The 16,839-nt window shown below is 46.9% G+C and overlaps 1 protein-coding gene across 3 annotated transcripts in view; it reads left to right on the forward strand.

Annotated features, from left to right (window-relative positions):
• Positions 1 to 16,839, forward strand: part of LRIG1 (leucine rich repeats and immunoglobulin like domains 1) — a 112,816-nt gene that overhangs the window by 36,105 nt on the left and 59,872 nt on the right. For all 3 annotated transcript variants that reach the window (XM_043886793.1, XM_043886795.1, XM_043886794.1), the window contains exons 2-3: positions 2,483 to 2,554; positions 12,374 to 12,448. In XM_043886793.1, the coding sequence (XP_043742728.1) occupies positions 2,483 to 2,554; positions 12,374 to 12,448 (147 nt within the window). The remainder of the gene's footprint in view (positions 1 to 2,482; positions 2,555 to 12,373; positions 12,449 to 16,839) is intronic.

Here is a 16,839-nt window from a genome sequence, read left to right on the forward strand (position 1 = left end):
TTGCAGGCGTGCAGCAGAGTAATTCACATGTTACAGTTATGCATACACATGTATCTGTTCTTTTTCAGATTCTTTTACTGGTTAAGTTACTACAGAGTATTGAGTAGAGTTCCCTATCTTATACAGTAGGTCCTTGTTGGCCATGTGTTTTAAATATAACACTAGATACAGCATTTTTGAAATGTAAATAAATTTTATGTGCTCTTTAAGGGAAAAAATAGAGACCAAGGAGAGTTGTGATTTTAAATGTCTTTATTCTAATCCTGAGTTCCTAAAGGATCTGGACTTTTCTGACATGAGGATTGAGGGAAGTGATTTCCTTTCAGATTGTTCAGAACAGAGCCACCAGGCCTAGCCTGGGCTCTAGATCCTGTGAACCCCAGCTCCTGCCCTGGCCGCAAGTCATTCATTTTGAAACTAGATCAGAGGTTGTAAAATGGTGATCCTCTGGTTAAATGTGGTCTGTAGATTTATGTATGCAGAGATGTGGTCCACACACACCGCCAGATTTGTACATATACATTTAAAGAATTGAAAAAACTTCACATAAAATTTCAGAGATCAGGCTTCTCTTGAAAATGGAGACTGGTCTGCATCACCCTTCTTTTGGGAAACAGGTACAAATGACCTCTTCAGGTGGCAGGCAGGTTGAGTCGGCGCTGCTGTGTCAGCCTCATCCCACACCTGCCAGGTGACCCCTGCATCACTCGTTTACCCTTCCAGCTCTTGGCTTTGTGTTTCTGAGTCTTTCTCTCAAGCCTGCTCCAGCTTAGCAACTCCCCATTACCTGTGATGATATGAATGTCACAGTCATTATCAACTCACACTACCTGTAGACCCAGAAACTAGATTTCCGCCCCACTTTGTCATGATAATGTGCTCATCGTAGGAGAAACTTTGAGTCCATTCAGTCCTTTCTGTGACAGGAGAGAACTCTCTCCATTTGTGGATTTTCTGTTCCAAGTCTAACCTGTTGATTTCTATGTAAGTATCTCATTGTAAATACTCCCAAGAACAGACAAGCTCACACTTGACTTCAGTAGGTGGTTTAAAAATTACCACCTTCAATTTTTATGGTAACATAATCCCTGGACAAATTGCTTTTAATTCAGGCTGTGCCCTGAACACAGATGTACCATTAATTTCAAGGGTGGTTTGACTTTTATTTAGATAAATGTCTTGAGTTGACAGTGAAATGGCTCTCAGCTCTGGCTTAGTATTGATTGGAATGTCTCTGGAGGAAGCTTAAAAGAAAGTTGCCACTTAATGTGATACTGGGCCCCTTAAGAGACTTTGAACTCTCGATTCGTAGTACTTGTTAATTGGCAGTAATGGCAATGGAATTAATAGCCAAGAGGAAAAATGTTAGCCAGCTCCTTTGGCACACACAGGACTGGATGTGTTTTGGTGGCAGAGAGTGAGGCACAGTGAGGGCCCGTGTGGACCACATCTGTGTGGATTCTGTTCCTGAAAGATCAAGCTGGTCTGGGTTGAGGGTGTGCTCTGGGAAGCTCAGCGGATCAGACATTGTCCTGCTTGATCCTTGTCTCCCTCTGAGAATGGGGTCAAGGATGGGCTGAAGGGGAGAGAGATGTACTTCTGAGTCATGTGATAGACGCTGTCATCTTGAGAAGGCTACTGGCATGTGAGGCTTTGGTTCACACCAGCGTGATTTCCTATGACACTGCTCCTCTCTCCGGCATGATTATCACATGAAATATTTATTCACTGATAGTAGGAATGCCATGTTCATATAAATAAACCTTATGATTAAGATCTTACATTGCTCACTTATTAAATAGTCCTTTCAACTGTAACTATACATCCCAGCGAGTTTTGATCCTGAAGTTTTTGTTTAGACCAAGGTCTCTCAACCTCTGAATGTTACTATTAACAGTGAAGGCTGGGTCTGTCCTTAAGGGCTGTCCTGTCCTTTGGAGGATGTTTAGCAGCATCCTTGTCCTCGCCCCACCAGATGCTAGTAGGATCCTCCCCTCCCCCTCCCCTTCAGTTGTGACAACCAGAAATGTCTACAGACTTTGCCAAATGTCATCCATGGTTGGGGACCACTGATTTTTAGACAATGAAGGATCAGACTCCCTTTACTGCTTCTTAATAGTGTTTGATGCCTTAGTAAAACAGTAATTTTAAAAAATGCCACTTGATATGGTGCCAGGCATTTGGACCAGCATGGTGGTCACAGAATCCCTCTGTCCATGGAATTCTCCAGGCAAGAATACTGCAGTGGGTTGCCATTTCCTTCTCCAGGGATCTTCCTGACACAGGGATTGAACCCTGGTCTCCTGCGTTGCAGGCAGATTCTTTACTGTCTGAGCCACCAGGGTTACTTAAAATAGTACATGAGATGGGGGCAGTTATGAATAAGAGGGATTATTTCTCCTGGGGAGGGATGGGTAGATGATTCCTGAATTTGGGAGTATTGACTAAATTTTTTCTTTGTTTTTTGCTCTCCTTTTACCAGAAACCTGAGTTACAACAAACTTTCTGAGATTGATCCTGCTGGTTTTGAGGACTTGCCAAATCTACAAGAAGTGTGAGTGCTTTTCCCAAAACTCTGGGGGGCTGGTGGGCAGGATGGCAAGCTCCTGGGGAGGAGCCTCTCATGTCGCAGCGCTGCTCTTTCCCCTGGATCAGCATTCTGAACTTGTTAGAGGGGACATCTGCTGGGGGCTGTTGGAGACAAAAGGCCCTGCCTACTTAGCGCTCCTTTGCTGAAGCCCCTCTCTTCTTCCTGGGCAGTCAGTGGGGGGTGTGTCCAGCAGGTGTGAGTTTACTGGAAATCACAGGCCCACGGGGCTATACAGGCTTGTGGAAAGCCTTGGGTGCCAGGGGGAGTAACAAACCTGGCTGGTACTTCCCCCAGTCCCCAGGGCACTAGAGCAGCCTGCTCTGCAGGGGCATATCAGCCAGCCCACCCCTTCTGTTTCCCAGGAATCCAAGGTATAGAGGAATGGATGATAAGGCTGATTTTTCTCTCCTGATCTCCAAACAAAACTAGACATTACTGTCTTTAGAACGCTAGGTTTGCTGTCTCTTGCAGTGTCCTTTAAATCAGGCCTCAGTCTTTTCTTCTTCTTTTTAATGTAAGGAATTCTGCTTTTAACATGAATGTTAGAGTTATTCAGGATTTTAGTTCCATGGGGACTTCAAAGAAAAGTCGTGCATACCCACTGCAGAAAATTTGGCAACTGTAGAAATATGTAAAACAAATTAAAATCACCAGTATTATCACCCAAGGCTAAACATTGTGGACACTTAGTGAAAACTGTATACTTCTACACATAATTTTGGAGTCAAACTGTGTTTATACTGTGGTTTTACATCTGTTTCTTACTTCTCCTTACATTTCTGAATACTTTGTCATGTAAATTAAAAGATTTTTACTATCCCATTTCAATTTTTAGTAAGGCTACTTATGCATGAAGATTTCATAAATCATTCACCCAATGCTCCTATTGTTACTCTATTTTTAGTAGACATTAAGTGCTTTATATATTTTACTTGTTATATGTAACTGATAAAAATCCTTGTTTATTATTTTTTGATCCCATTGTTGAGGGTTTAATCTAAAGGAAATTTAATCAGATGATGCAATTTGTTAAATACTTGTGTTCTCTGTCACCATCTCCAGATTCTCCTAAATGCTGTTTATGATTTCCAGGTCTGTTTAAAGAAGGTTCCAACTTCCCAAGTTAAAGGAAGATGAGAGTTGGAAGGGACCCTTGGAAATACTTTGTCCAGGGCCCTTATTTTTCCATATTTTTCCATAAGGTCATAGTGATTAGGACTAGTTTGGAAGTGGGTCATTATGTAAGTTTACTGTAGTAAACTTTTAAGACCACAGACTGGGTGACTTAAATAATAGCAACTTATTCTCTCAGGGTTCTGGAGGCTGGAAGTTCAAGATCAGGGTCCTGGCAGGGTTGGTTTCCTCTGAGGCGTCTCTCCTTGACTTGCAGATGGCCACCTTCTTGCTGCCTCTTCCCGTATCCTTTCCTTTCCCTGATGCCTCTTCTGTGTGTCCAAATGGCCTCCTCTCAAAAGGGCACCAGTCACACTGGATCAGGACCCATCCATATGACCTCTTTAAAAATCCTTTCTCCATATACGGTCACAGGCTGAGTGCGGAGGGCTGGAACTGCAGCCTAAGAATTTTGTGGGGGTACAGTTCACCCACCACAGCCACCTGAAATGATAAACTCAGCCCATCAAGGAGCTGGTTTAGGCCATAACCCAGTGCTTTCCCTTGATCCAGGCTGTCTTTAACACTTGTGGTTACTGTATTCAACTTCTGTGTGTTGAGTCTCAGAGCTTAGTGGTTTCTTTTAGAATTGGACAAAACAAAAATCACATTATTTCTTAGGGCATCATTCAGGCTTTCATTTACTATTTCCTCGAGTACCTCCTATGGGCCAGGCGCTGTTCTGCTGCTGGGGGCACGGGAATGAATAAGGCAGACAGAGAGAGCTAGGGTGAGGGCTAGGTAAGTGAGGCATTTGCTGGTGGTGCAGGATTGAAGGGGCTTCTAAAAATTCAGCATTCGAGATGAAGGACATCTTAATGCAGTATTTAAAAAAAGCAAAATGGATGCCAAATAATAAAATAATACTAATCCATGATGGAAAAAAATACAAAAAGTTTAAAGTCTAAATCGGCTTAACTGATTATTTTTCCTTTTGCCCCAGGCTCCTCTCTGGCTTGATGGGGCTCTGTTGCTGATCATATCTTGGTTTGAAAACTTACAAACTCTGAATGAGTGTAGTTTTGTGTTCACTTTCATGTTTTTAAAGTGCTACATTCAGATATTCTTTATTCTGGCTTCCTAGTTTTCTTGGTGGCCGCTTAAATGCTGTTCTCATTTCCCACAATCCTGGCACCTCAGACAAACCTTGCTTGTCACAGAACCACATTAAAAAAGGGAAAGATAGGTGGGGAACAAGGAAGCCAGGTGACTCACTAGTCGTACATGTTTGGGGGCCTAGAACAGAGTCAGGGGAGGATTTTCTTCTTTGATTTTGGAGAGGTAATAATGGAGCTGGAGCGCTTGGGATGGTGACTGATAGGCAGATCAAGCAGCTGTGAGTGGTGTGGACAGGGTGAGCTGCAAATATAAGACAAGGCCCTCAAAGAAGGACCAGGACGAGAGCCCTTGCACCTGATGTGCATGAGGGCGGGGTGTGTGGCCAGGGCCTGGGTCCCGTCGGGCCCTGGGGGTCATGTTAGGTTGTGGATCCAATGTCATCGACCCCGCCATAGACTGGGTGCACAGTTGATGCTCTGTGAGCCTTTTCTGTGTTCTCTCTAGCTCTCTGTTTCCATTTGCTCCTTCCCCAAACAGCCGTCCAGTTTCAGTTGGTTTGGTTCCCTTGACCTGCGGCTTTTAATCCCCCTTTTACTTGGTGCTTTTTTAGAACTTAATCCCCACCCAGATCTAGAACAGAGAGCATCTGACTTGCCCCTGTCCTTCACTGGGGATGCTGGTTAGTCTTAAAAATAAATTTCCTGAATCACAACAGCACAGCAATGGCAGTAACAGCAACTCAGCCTTAGGGGAAGACAGCTTCATTTCATCCTGACACCAGCTCTATGTGATTTAAATTCTTTTCTTTACAGTCATTTTCTCCACTTTACAGAGGAGGAAATGGAAGCTCAGACAGATTAAATAAACCTGTGCAGTGTCCCCTGGTTGGTAAAGCTTAGAAAAGTGTTAGTCACTCAGTTGAGTGTAACTGTTTGCAACCCCATGGACTGTATCCCTTCAGTCTCTTCTGTCCATGGAATTCTCCAGCCGAGAGTACTGGAGTGGGTTGCCATTCCCTTCTCCAGGGGATCTTCCCAAAGCAGGGGTCAAACCCGGGTCTCCCACACTGCAGGTGGATTCTTTACAATGTCAGCCTCAGGAAAGCTGAGAGCTGAGCTCAGATCTGTTTGGTTTCCAGAACTGTGCGTTTAAGCCTGAAGCTGCACTGCCTTCACCCCACACCCCCTCCTCCTAACCTGCAGCCTTCTACCCAAGATTTTAAAAGGATAGAAAGTCCAGTGTTTTATCTCCTCTATCACTCTTCCTGCATTGGTCTTCTCTATCGAGGTACTGAGGTATTTCCTCTGATTCCTCCAGACTCTTCATCCAAACCCACATCACCCCGTCCAAGCCCACCTTCCCTTCTCCCTTCACATTCTGGCTTTTTTTCCTTCCTCTGAGCTCCTGTTGAATTTAGGGACAGGGTGAGACTTCTCGACCCCCATCGTCTACCCTCTCTCTACTGTGTGTGTCTTCTCCTCTTACTCCAGCTAATGAGCTCAGGAAAGTTGACCGTAGCTGGCTCTTGTGCTAATAAAAAGCCCTCCACTCCTTAAGGTCATTTCTGCATTTTCAGGCAGTTGTGGAGCAGAGGCCTGGGAACCTGGCTGCAACTGCACAGCTAGTAAATGGGGGAGCGGGGCCTGGAGTCCCTGGTCTCACTCCTGTCCCAGACTCTCCATGGCAGCCCAGTCTTCCCAGGCGTGGGACTTGTAAAGAGAGGGATCACTCTTGTGAGTACAGTGTCGTGTACTGGGAGGATGTGAGTTTGGTAGTAGGCAAACCTGGCTTGGAGTCTTGCTTCTGCCCCTCACCGGGACTGAGTCCCCGGACAAGTTACTTCCTTCTGTGCTGCGTCTGGAACATGGGTGTAGTGACGTGTTATCCAGTTACAAATACTGTAACTATTTACTGGATCTGATTTTCAGAGCGTTGTACACGGGCAGGGCTCTATGCTGTGTGTTCAGTCACTCAGTCGTGTCTGACTCTCTGCGGCCCTGTGGACTGTAGTCCATCAGGCTCCTCTGTCCATGGAATTTTTCAGGCAAGGATACTGGAGTGGTTGCCATTTCCTCCTCCAGGGGGTCTTCCTGACCCAAAGATTGAACCCATGTCTCCTGCATTGGCAGGCAGCTTCTTTACTACTGAGGCACCTGGGAAGCCCAGGGTGCTTTCTCTTCTGCTACTTTGAGAACCCCAGAGCCGCCCTCCACACCCCCACCCCCCCCCCCGACCCCGCCACTGAGCTGGGTGGCTTGTTAAGAAACAAATCCTTGGGGGCTGATAGGTTGAACCCTTTACCAGTGTGACCACCCGGGTCCCCAGTGTCACACTGTGGGACGGATAACACAAATTCCCCAGGGCCCAGATCAGTGGAACTTGTCATTGATAAAGATCCAGTCCTTTCCTGAAGGGAATCCTAATACATCGTGCAGGCAGAAAGAGGCAGTGAGGAGCAATGGGTGGGGAGATGGAGAAGGATATTAAAGAAAAGAAAAGAAAAAAATCACAGTGGGCACACAGTTGCTTCTGAATTAACTGGGTCTTCCAGGGGCTGTCAGTTCTCCTGAAACCTGCACAGCCACCAGCCACCACTTGTGTCTGGAAGCCTCAGTACGAGGGGAACCACAGGCTGGCAAAGCCGTGGTTGGTGGTTTAGCAGTGGTTTTATTTTGGAGGCCGGCAACCGCAGAGCATCGCGGGCCAGTTGGAGAGAGAAAGCGAGGCGGTTGGGGGACCCTGGAGGACCTAAGGATGTTGGCGCAGCTGCCGCCAGACCACGTGGTCGTCACTGCCCGCAGCGCTGAGGAAAGCCCGCCAGGGAGAGCCTCCAGCCAGGAGTCCTGGACTGCGAGGCCCCTCTGTTAATAAGAGGGGCTATTTATACTGTCCTCCTCAGAGCTGCGCTCAGATCGCATTACCGCTGCCTGGCCCGGGAATGCCTAACGTGGGTGCCGCCGTGTGCTTTCCAGGGTCGCTGACCTAAACGGTTCTGAAGGCACCGAGAAAGGCTAAGCGTGCCCGCCTCTGGGTATTTATGGCTTACCCTGCGGCGGCCCAGGCTTCCGCTGCCCCTGTGTGTGCTTTTGCGGTGTGTTTCAGGGGAGGGTTGAAACCATAAGGGGGTGTCATTTGAGGCACTGCTTTTTGGCTGTGAATCACCACCACCTGTTAAGCATTTACTATATATCTGGCTCTCTCCTAGGCTGTTAGATTTAGTGATTTCAGCCAGATCCTGCCAAAACTGTATGAAGTTGGGGCTTATACTTTGTGCATTTGGGGGAGAAGAAAGCTAAGGCGCAGTGAGGCTCAGTGACACCCTGAAGGCTGTTGGATTGGTAGGGGTGAGCTCAGGGTTAAATGGACCCGGGTCTGTCTGACTTAAACACGTGAGCTGTATCGTCTCCTCCTAGTACTCCCTGCTCTGCTGTGCAGTAACCGGGTCTCCGTTTCTCCTTTCAGCGTGAGGTGATGACGTAGTGCCTTCCTTCAAGGGTTGGCGTGTTATTCAGTGACACATGGCGTGGAAAACCCTCCGCACGGAGCCTGGCACACAGAGAAGTGTTTGCCTTTATTCTTGTTTCTAAGTGTTGACTTAGAGGAACTGTATTCTGTGTCACAGTCCTGAAATACCTGTACCTCCCCAGCTGGTATGCAAACTATAAGTCCGGCCAAAGTCGGTAAGGTAGTCTTCCTTATTCTCGAGTAGCTGAAAGCACTGATAACAGCTATTGATGAAGTGGCCCTAACTCCAAAGTGGCGCCTACCTGCTACTGATGACTTTCTCCCACTTCAGAAACAAAACAAACTGATAGGGCACCCCCCGGCCCAACTTGACTGATATTAATGGCAGCTCACTTTGTGTTTGGAAACAACCAAAGTGTCTAGGAAATTAGTGAATTGGCTGTATCAGTCGTGGTTCATTCATACCATTCATTGCAGCAGAGGAGCACTTCACCTCTGGTTAAAAGATTTAGGGAGATCTCCAAGATCTATTACTAAGGGGAAACTGGTGCAGAATAGTCTGTGTAAGACACAGGCATCTGTGTGGAAGAAGACCGCGTGTCCATCTGCAGTAGCCTGCAGCTGGAGCTTCCTCTTGGAGGCAAACCAAAGGCCGAGGGGGCAGGGGGTGGCTTTCAATATATAGTCCTCGTGTTCTTTTTTTGAAATAATTTGGAATTTCACCGTGTACTTATATCAGCTATTCAGTAAGTAAATAGGGCCAAACAGTTTTTAAAAAACAGAACGGGCTATAATTCAAAGTGATCCTGTGGGTTTGTTTTCCATTGTTTCTTGATGGCTGATTTGGTTGAGGCAGTCAGTAATAAAAGTTCTCTGAAACATCCTTTTTAACATTCTGCATCTTGCACAATGTGAAAACTTCCTTTCACCAGGTCCAGTAAATGGAAGTTTCAGAGAGAGAGCTGAGGGGGCCCGGAAGGCTGGGAAAGGCCAACGTCCAGGTTCTGCCCCAGGAGTGGGATGGGGAGTGGGGGGATGGGGAGGCGGTCTATGCAAAGCTCTCCCCCCACCCCACCCCATGCCTTTTTCACACCTTTTCCAGCTGCAGGGCTGGGCCATTGTTCACGGTCTGATGCTTCCAGAGCGTTTCTTGGTCCTAAATCATCAGGAAAAGTTTCAGTTGTAGAAGCCAGATATTTAAGAAGAATTTTTAGGGCCTTTGGATGGAAACATATTTGGAGGGAGTGAGAAGCGGGGAAAAGACTGCACAGCCCTATATATTCAGAAGAGTTCATCAAACATCCTAAATTCTGACAACATCCCTACACATGGAGACTGTGCCGAACAGTCTGCAGGCCCTTCTTCGGCTGGCTCTGGAGTTGGTGCTATTTTTGACCGGTCTCTATTTCAGGCTGGCAAGTTGGTCATGTCTCAGCGGGAGTTGGGCCTTTGTTGCCTTCCGAGGGTGGTATTCTGGTTTCAACGAGGGACAGAGCGAGCAGAGAGCCAGTGGTGGAGGAGTTGATTGAGGTTTACTTGCAGTTCTTTTGAAGCAGAAATGATCAAGAAGTAAGCTAGCCTTGCAGATCTTCTCCTCTATGCTCCCTCTGACCTTTTCATAAATCCAGAGGCCCTACTGAGAACAGAGCCTACGATTTCTGCCTCGTCTTGTTGACTCCAGGCTGCTGATCCAGACCTGAAATGCCCTGTGTACCTTCAGCACTGCTGGCTACACCTGCACGCTCTGCTTGCAGCATTTTGGTCACGATTTGAGATATGATAATGATGCCTCCTTTCCTTGTTCAGTTATCATTCCTAGGAGTTGGGTGGAGCAGTTTGTTGTGTGTGCAACAGGGTGACCCGAGAGCGAGCTCATTCAGCGAAAGTTCTCCTGCGGAGAAGTCCTTACTGACAATTGAAAGACAGCTACCATGTTACCATGAGGTTATGAGCTTTTTGCCTGCTAGCCTTTTCAGCTGTGGCTCTCCCATGGCTTGCAGTTATACTTTGTTCACCTCTTGTCCAGGCCTGTCTCTCTCTCTGTCACCTTAGGATGGTGACTTAAACTTAGAGACCTTACCTGTAAGGTAGAGAACAGTACTAGCACCTGGACCCGAACCCAGAGTCGGACAGTGCAGTTACATAATGCTGTAGAGTTGCTGCTGCAGCTATAAATCAATGGAAGTAATGGTTAAGAACCTAGACTTTGGGGCTTGACCCCCCAGGGCCACTGCCTTTTACTGCTGGTGACCTCAGTTAAATTACTTAACATCTTAGTGATTCAGTTTCCTCATTGGTACAATGGAAATGTTAATGGGGCCTGCCTAGTAGGGCTCTAAGGACAGATTAATATATTGAAAAGCCTTCAAGAGTCAGGCCTGGCACATAATAAGCCCTCAATAAGTTAGCTGCTGCTATAATTATTATGACATCCCCCCCCACCCCTGCATCTGTGTTTTAGAATAAATCTCTAAGAAATGAAGAGTTTGTAAGCAAGCTGCCTTCTTGGCAACAGGCCCTTGACCTTAGCTTTCCTTGCCCTGGTAAGATCTGAGGATCTCGTCGAGGAATACGTACATTTATGGTACTGTGAAAATTTATTAATAGATTCCAACAGATGGTGAGTTTTCAGCATCCCTGTACCAAGATGGGAAACGGATCACAGCAGGGGTAGAGAGATAAAAGGTGAAGCAGAAGTAGTCTGCTTTAGGGGCAGTCAGATAAGAGACTGTTAAAGTAATTAATCGTCTACTTCAGCACACAAACAAGGGCCCTTTAAGTGGAGAAAGGCTTTGCCACGTGATACAGATCTGCTTTCTCTCCACCAGATGCTTCAGTCATGAAGCTGTTGAAATAGACATTCTGTGTCCCTCAGCCCAGTAATTGCCAGGCTTCATCTCTAACCAGCTTTGGCACTGAAGAAAGCGAATGGGATAATTCAAGGCCTTTTCCTCCCCCTGCCCATTCATTCTATAAAAGATGGCAGACAACCAGATTATTCTATTCAAGCAAATTCTCGCGTAAACTTGCATGAATGCAGCTGTCATTTCAGTGGCCTTGTCTTCAAACCGTAACTGGATGCTCTGCGTAAGACATACTGTGTAAAACAACAAGAATAAGATAAACCAGCATTATCCTTGATTCTGCATCTCAGATACCATTTCTTTCCAGCCTGTCCCCGTCCAAAAGCCTGATCACCGTGCTTTGGCTATCCTAAGGATTTCGGGGCTCACTTTGCAAATCTGATTTTGGAGTCTCTTCCCCAATTTGGAAATACTTATCCATGTAAGGAAGTTGGATTTCAGAGCCTCTGGGGATGGCCCAGGAGAGCTGTGTTCTGGTTTTTGGGCTTCCCCTTCCATTAAGAGTTGAGAATGGTGGAAGTACAGACATAGAATATTCAAGCAGGACGGGAGCTTGGGGAGGGTCTCTGGTCTGCAGAGGATTTTCAGATTGCCTGCATGCCAAAGTATGTGTATATGGATGTATTCCTGGAAGACACGTCTGGAGGCTTCATCAGAGTTCACACAAATAGATAAGAACCTCTAAGAACCAGTCATTAGTTCATGTGTCTCCAGCACCAGGAACCCCCCACAGGAGCGCATGAATCTGTGCCGCTGGGTGCACGCTTGTGGCCCTTTGGTGAGGGCAGAGCCACGTGGTGGATGCGTACAAAACAAAGGGGGAAGGTGGTGATCCCAGCTGGAGTGGGCTCTGGTCCTTCAGCCCACAAGGAGCACTCTCAGGGATGGTCTTGGGGAGCTGCTGTTTCATTCGTGCATCTCCGCCTGTGTTCATAGTCCCTTGTCTGTTAGTCTTGATTTCTGAGCTAGAGTGGAAGCTCCTAGAGGACAGGGGACGTGTCCTGGGTGTGTTTATTCCTAAACTATGAGTATGGTACGTAGTGTTTATGACCTGGTATAACTTCTCTCCTATTAAAAACTTGCTTTTAGATTCTCGTATTCAGCGTTACAGCATAGCAGTTTGCCCATGACCATTGTTTAAAAAATGTCCTTGTATATCTGTGATTCCATACGACTAATTTTAATGATTTAACTGATTCATTTCTTCTTGTTGTCATTATAGGTACCTCAATAACAATGAGTTGACAGCCATACCATCCCTGGGCACTGCCTCATCTCATATCGTCTCTCTCTTTCTGTAAGTGGTACCGTTTGGGAGACCTAAGGCTGTGTGGGGAGGCCATGGTATCATGTTGCTGACATTGGGTATCAGGGCAACTTGTATTCCTGGGCTCACTGGAAAAAATGGTCTTACTCCATGTACCTCTAGTGATCATGACAAATGTGTTGCTTGCTGTTTCAGGGTGTGTAGAATTAAAAACTGGAAGTTTTGCCTCATCTCTAGCTTGGCAGAAAATTATCTTTTTAATACCCAGGGGTACTAAATGTCTTGTTCCTAATGGATAAGCTGGCAGTTTGAGTGCCTAAACTGAACTTAAAGAACACTGTATGAGTAATGAGACAGCAGGCTCATCTTTGTGGCAGTGACTTTGATAATGTGACTCAGCTCACTTTCAGGGCTTAAAAAAAAAAAACAAAAAACTCATCAGGCTTCTGACATTAGCATGAAAGTAAGGATTTCTTTGTCATGGTCAAGTGTTACACAGCATAAATCCTGTCGACTGTTGTAGACAACATACTGGAAATGAGAAAGGGAATAAAGGGACCTCAGTGAGGAAGAAAGGGAGATGCCCTGGGTATGTCACTGTTGGGGCCAAAAGTACCCTGTTGGGTAGTTAAGTACTGTGAGTTACCCCACTTCTCCCGCAGTCAGACGGAGGTGCTCGCTTATTTGAAACTCAGAGGTCTTTCCAGATACACCAGTCACAAGTCCAGCTATTTTCTAGACCAGCCTTTATTGGCAGCTTCCCCAGCAGAGCACCTCCCTCTTCACGCCAAATTTCCTGTTTCCACTCCAGCCCTGCCCATTTTTATTTGATTGTGATTTTACTGGTGTTGTAACTTGTCCACTCACCTGGAGGTATTATTCTGACACTGACCTGAGCAGAGTGAATTGGGGAGAAGGCTTCATCTGTCCGATAACTAGTGCGGCTTACAGGTCTCTGGGTTTTCCTGGCTGCAGGGCCTGTGTTCAGAAGATGGCCCAGCCTTGGGACACACAGTCTTGGTTTTAACCCTTTTCCAGGTGTTGTGGGGTTGGGGAGCAGGGGCTTAGAATTGTGACCCAGCCCTGTGTCCTGATCAGACAGCTTCATCTCTCTGAATCTCATTTTCCTCACCTATGGGATGTGTTCCTGTTCCCCTTGTGTTGTACATGAAGGGGCAGTGAGTCCAAAGTTCGAGGGGAGCATGAGGTACAGGAAACGTCTAATGTCTTGCACAAGCCAGAATAGGTGTTTGACAGGTGGAAGCGGCTGCTGGCTGGTGGCTAGTTGTCACCTGGCCCCTTGGGCCTTGGCATGATCTCACCTTTAGGGCCACAGGGTCTGTGAGTCACTTCTTGTACCTGTGAAGTGCTGGAATGATGCATATGGTTCTTTGTACCAAGGTGATCAGTCAGGGATCTAATTTTCTTGTTGCACCTGTTTGGCCCGTGGTGTTCTAGCATCTGGAAGGTGTTTCATTGCTGGTTAAATGAGTTATCCGTACCTGAGGCCAGTTAAGGACATGTCAGTCCCTGGTATGTTTATAGAGCAGCGCACCGGAAGATGCTTCCAATGCCTTGCTATTTAAAGGGCCGTTCCTGGCCCAGCAGTGTGCTGTCAGTACTGAGCTCATTAGAAATGCAGACTCCCAGGCCTCATCCCAGTCCTGCTGGTCTGAAGCCGTTTTCGCCGGGGCCTCTGGCCATTGGCCCACTCATTCAAGGTTGAGAAGCATGGCTTCCCCACCCCTTGTTCTTCACTTGGTTGGGAAGCCCAAGCCACAGAGACCATCTTTATGTTACCAGACAGGAAACCGAGGCTGCCTGAGCTCCTGTGAGTTGCGCAACAGAGAGGTGAGCGGAGATTGAGCACACGCCCGTGCACGGCTCCTCTCTCTCCCCCCACATGGGGGCAGGAGCATGGCAGGTGACTGTGACCCGCCCTGTGCCAGGACGGGCAGGGCCCCCCGTTTGCCCTGGGGCCTGTGGCGCTGTGAATCACTCCTTGCTCTGCTGACTAAAAATACATTTCTGTTCCTTGGCCCAGGTGTCTGAAGCAGGGGGGCTGGTTGGCCTTGTTCCTGCTATTCCATTAGACAGCGTTAAAATATGTAAAGTAGGAAGGAAAAAGAAAACAGGGCTCCCTCCCAATTCTGATTCAGTTTGGAAAATGCAGGTTTGTATTGGCAGATACTCCCTTTGGCCTGAAGTTGGGCTCCATGTAACTTGGTCAGTGAATTCTCTGAAATGATAGACGCTGAAGGGTCTTTACCTTCCTTCTGTCTAAAGGGCCTGTGTTCGCCGATCTTAGACTTGTGGATTTACTGCCTGGGAGTCAGGCTAACAGCATGACGTCACAGTAGCAGGATTATAGATAAATGTGCTGTCTTCCTTCATGCCTTCCTGTATTTCCTAAGTGAGTTGTGCAAAGAGCAGGGGAGAGCGGACAGCAGGTGAACGTGACTTTCTCAGCCTGACCTCCAAGGGGAAACACCTTGCATCTCCATCCAGCCACGATTGATAATTCCAACAGTTCAGGCTGTTTTGTTTTGTTTTTTTAAGATTTATTTTATTTGTTTATTTACGGCTGTGCTGGGTCTTGGTCGCTGCTGAGTCTTTTCTTCAGGTGCAGCAATCGAGGACAACTCTCTAGTTGCAATGCACGGGCTTCTCACTGTCGTGGCTTCTCTTGTTGCGGAGCGTGGGCTCTAGGGCGTGCGTGCTTCAGTGGTTGCAGCTCCCGGGCTCTGGAGCACTGGCACATGGGCTTGCTTAGTTGTTCCACGGTATGTGGGATCTTCCCAGATCAGGAATCGCACCTGTGTCTTCTGCATTGGCAGGTGGATTCTTTACCACTGAACCACCAGGGGAGCCCACCATTCAGGCTTTGAAGGGCAAGTTGTGCTGGTATGTTTGTGGTTTTTCAGAAGAATAGCAGTAAAAGGTGTCACGTTTTCAACAAACATTTAGTAGGAACCTCTGTGCCCCTGCAGTTGGAGCCCAGAGTGACCTGGGCTCCAACATCATCACACGTAGGAGGTTCCTGACGTATTCTCTGTGGATGTGATAGGTCAGTTAGCTTAATTAGCATTCACCTTGGTAGCCCTTATAGTCTCCAGATTCTCCCCTTCCTGGGCAGGAGGAGGAGGAGGTAAATAATCAGAACTTGCCAAGGGACCACATGGCTGAGGAACTGGGACGACTTTCTGGGGACAAGGCTGTAGGCAGGTGGGCCGGGGAAAGAGGGGGACCAGGCAAATATCCAGCTGTGTCTCTGATGATAGTGTGAACAGGGACAGGGGACCAAACAGGAACAGGGACAGGTGGATGAAGGAAGGGGTTGAAATACTCACAAAGGTGCACTTGCAGCTTTTATATCCTTTCCATGACCGGGAAACTGAGAGTTGAGGCAATAATGCCACAAAAGAAACACCGACCCTGCTGTCCCATAACTGCTCTTGCTGCCTTATGCCTTTTAGGACAGATAGCAGCTTTGTGGTTTTCAGTTCAGACACCTGAGATTAGGGACTTTTGCCTCTGGATTTTGTTTGCCTGTCCAAGTCAGCTCTCCATCTCTGTGTTTGGTTTCTTGTCTCCCGAGTCTGTGTCAGTAACCCTGGTCCCTCGCTCACATGACAGAGCTCTCATCACCCGCACACCAGCACCCTGCTTCGCTGAGGTCACACTTGGGAGGACTGTGTGGGGAAAAGGATTTGTTTCAAGCCTGGCTTTACTATTAGGGCCTCAGGACAGAGTTTTCTAGAGGTTTTGGGAACTGGAGTCCTTCAGGAAAATTTCAGTTGGTTAACAATTTCTGATTAAAGGAATCTAATTCAATTAATGTATTTGTCAAAGAGCAGATTTTTATTTGCATTGTGTTCTGCAGATAAGGACAAAGCCATTTGTCCTTAATAACCAAAAACCATTAAACTCAAGGAAAGCTTTTAATAGGATTGGGTCGGAGTGAGGGAGCTAGATTTCATGAAATGCTTCTCAGAAAAAGAAACAGACTTGTTCAGTGGGGGCAGACTCTGCTGGTAGATTTTCACGTTTGAGTTTTTTCTTTCTTTCTTTCTAATTTGAAGTCCAGGAAACTCAAGTTACAATTCCCACAGCAATAGTAATTTCATGTGATGCATAAGTGACATTTCTGGGGAAGAAAAATTTCCGCTTTTCCTGTGGTGTTACTGCACTTGTATCATTGAGGAGATTGGTTCCAGTGGAAATGGTTCTGTGTGTGTTTTTTTCCCCCTTCAGCCCTAGGAGTAAAATGCTTGCTGTAAAACCAACTTGAGTTGTAAAGCCCAGCAACTTTGTTTCGTGTGTGTTAGCCATGTCGCCCTCGGCTTTGTCCACCTAAGTTCTTTTCTTCTTGGTGGTGTGTCTTGGACCCTGTCCCTTACCCATGTTTCGTGGCTTCCTCT

The sequence above is a fragment of the Cervus elaphus genome, chromosome 24 (assembly GCF_910594005.1).
Source record: "Cervus elaphus chromosome 24, mCerEla1.1, whole genome shotgun sequence".
Taxonomy (NCBI): Eukaryota; Metazoa; Chordata; class Mammalia; order Artiodactyla; family Cervidae; genus Cervus; species Cervus elaphus.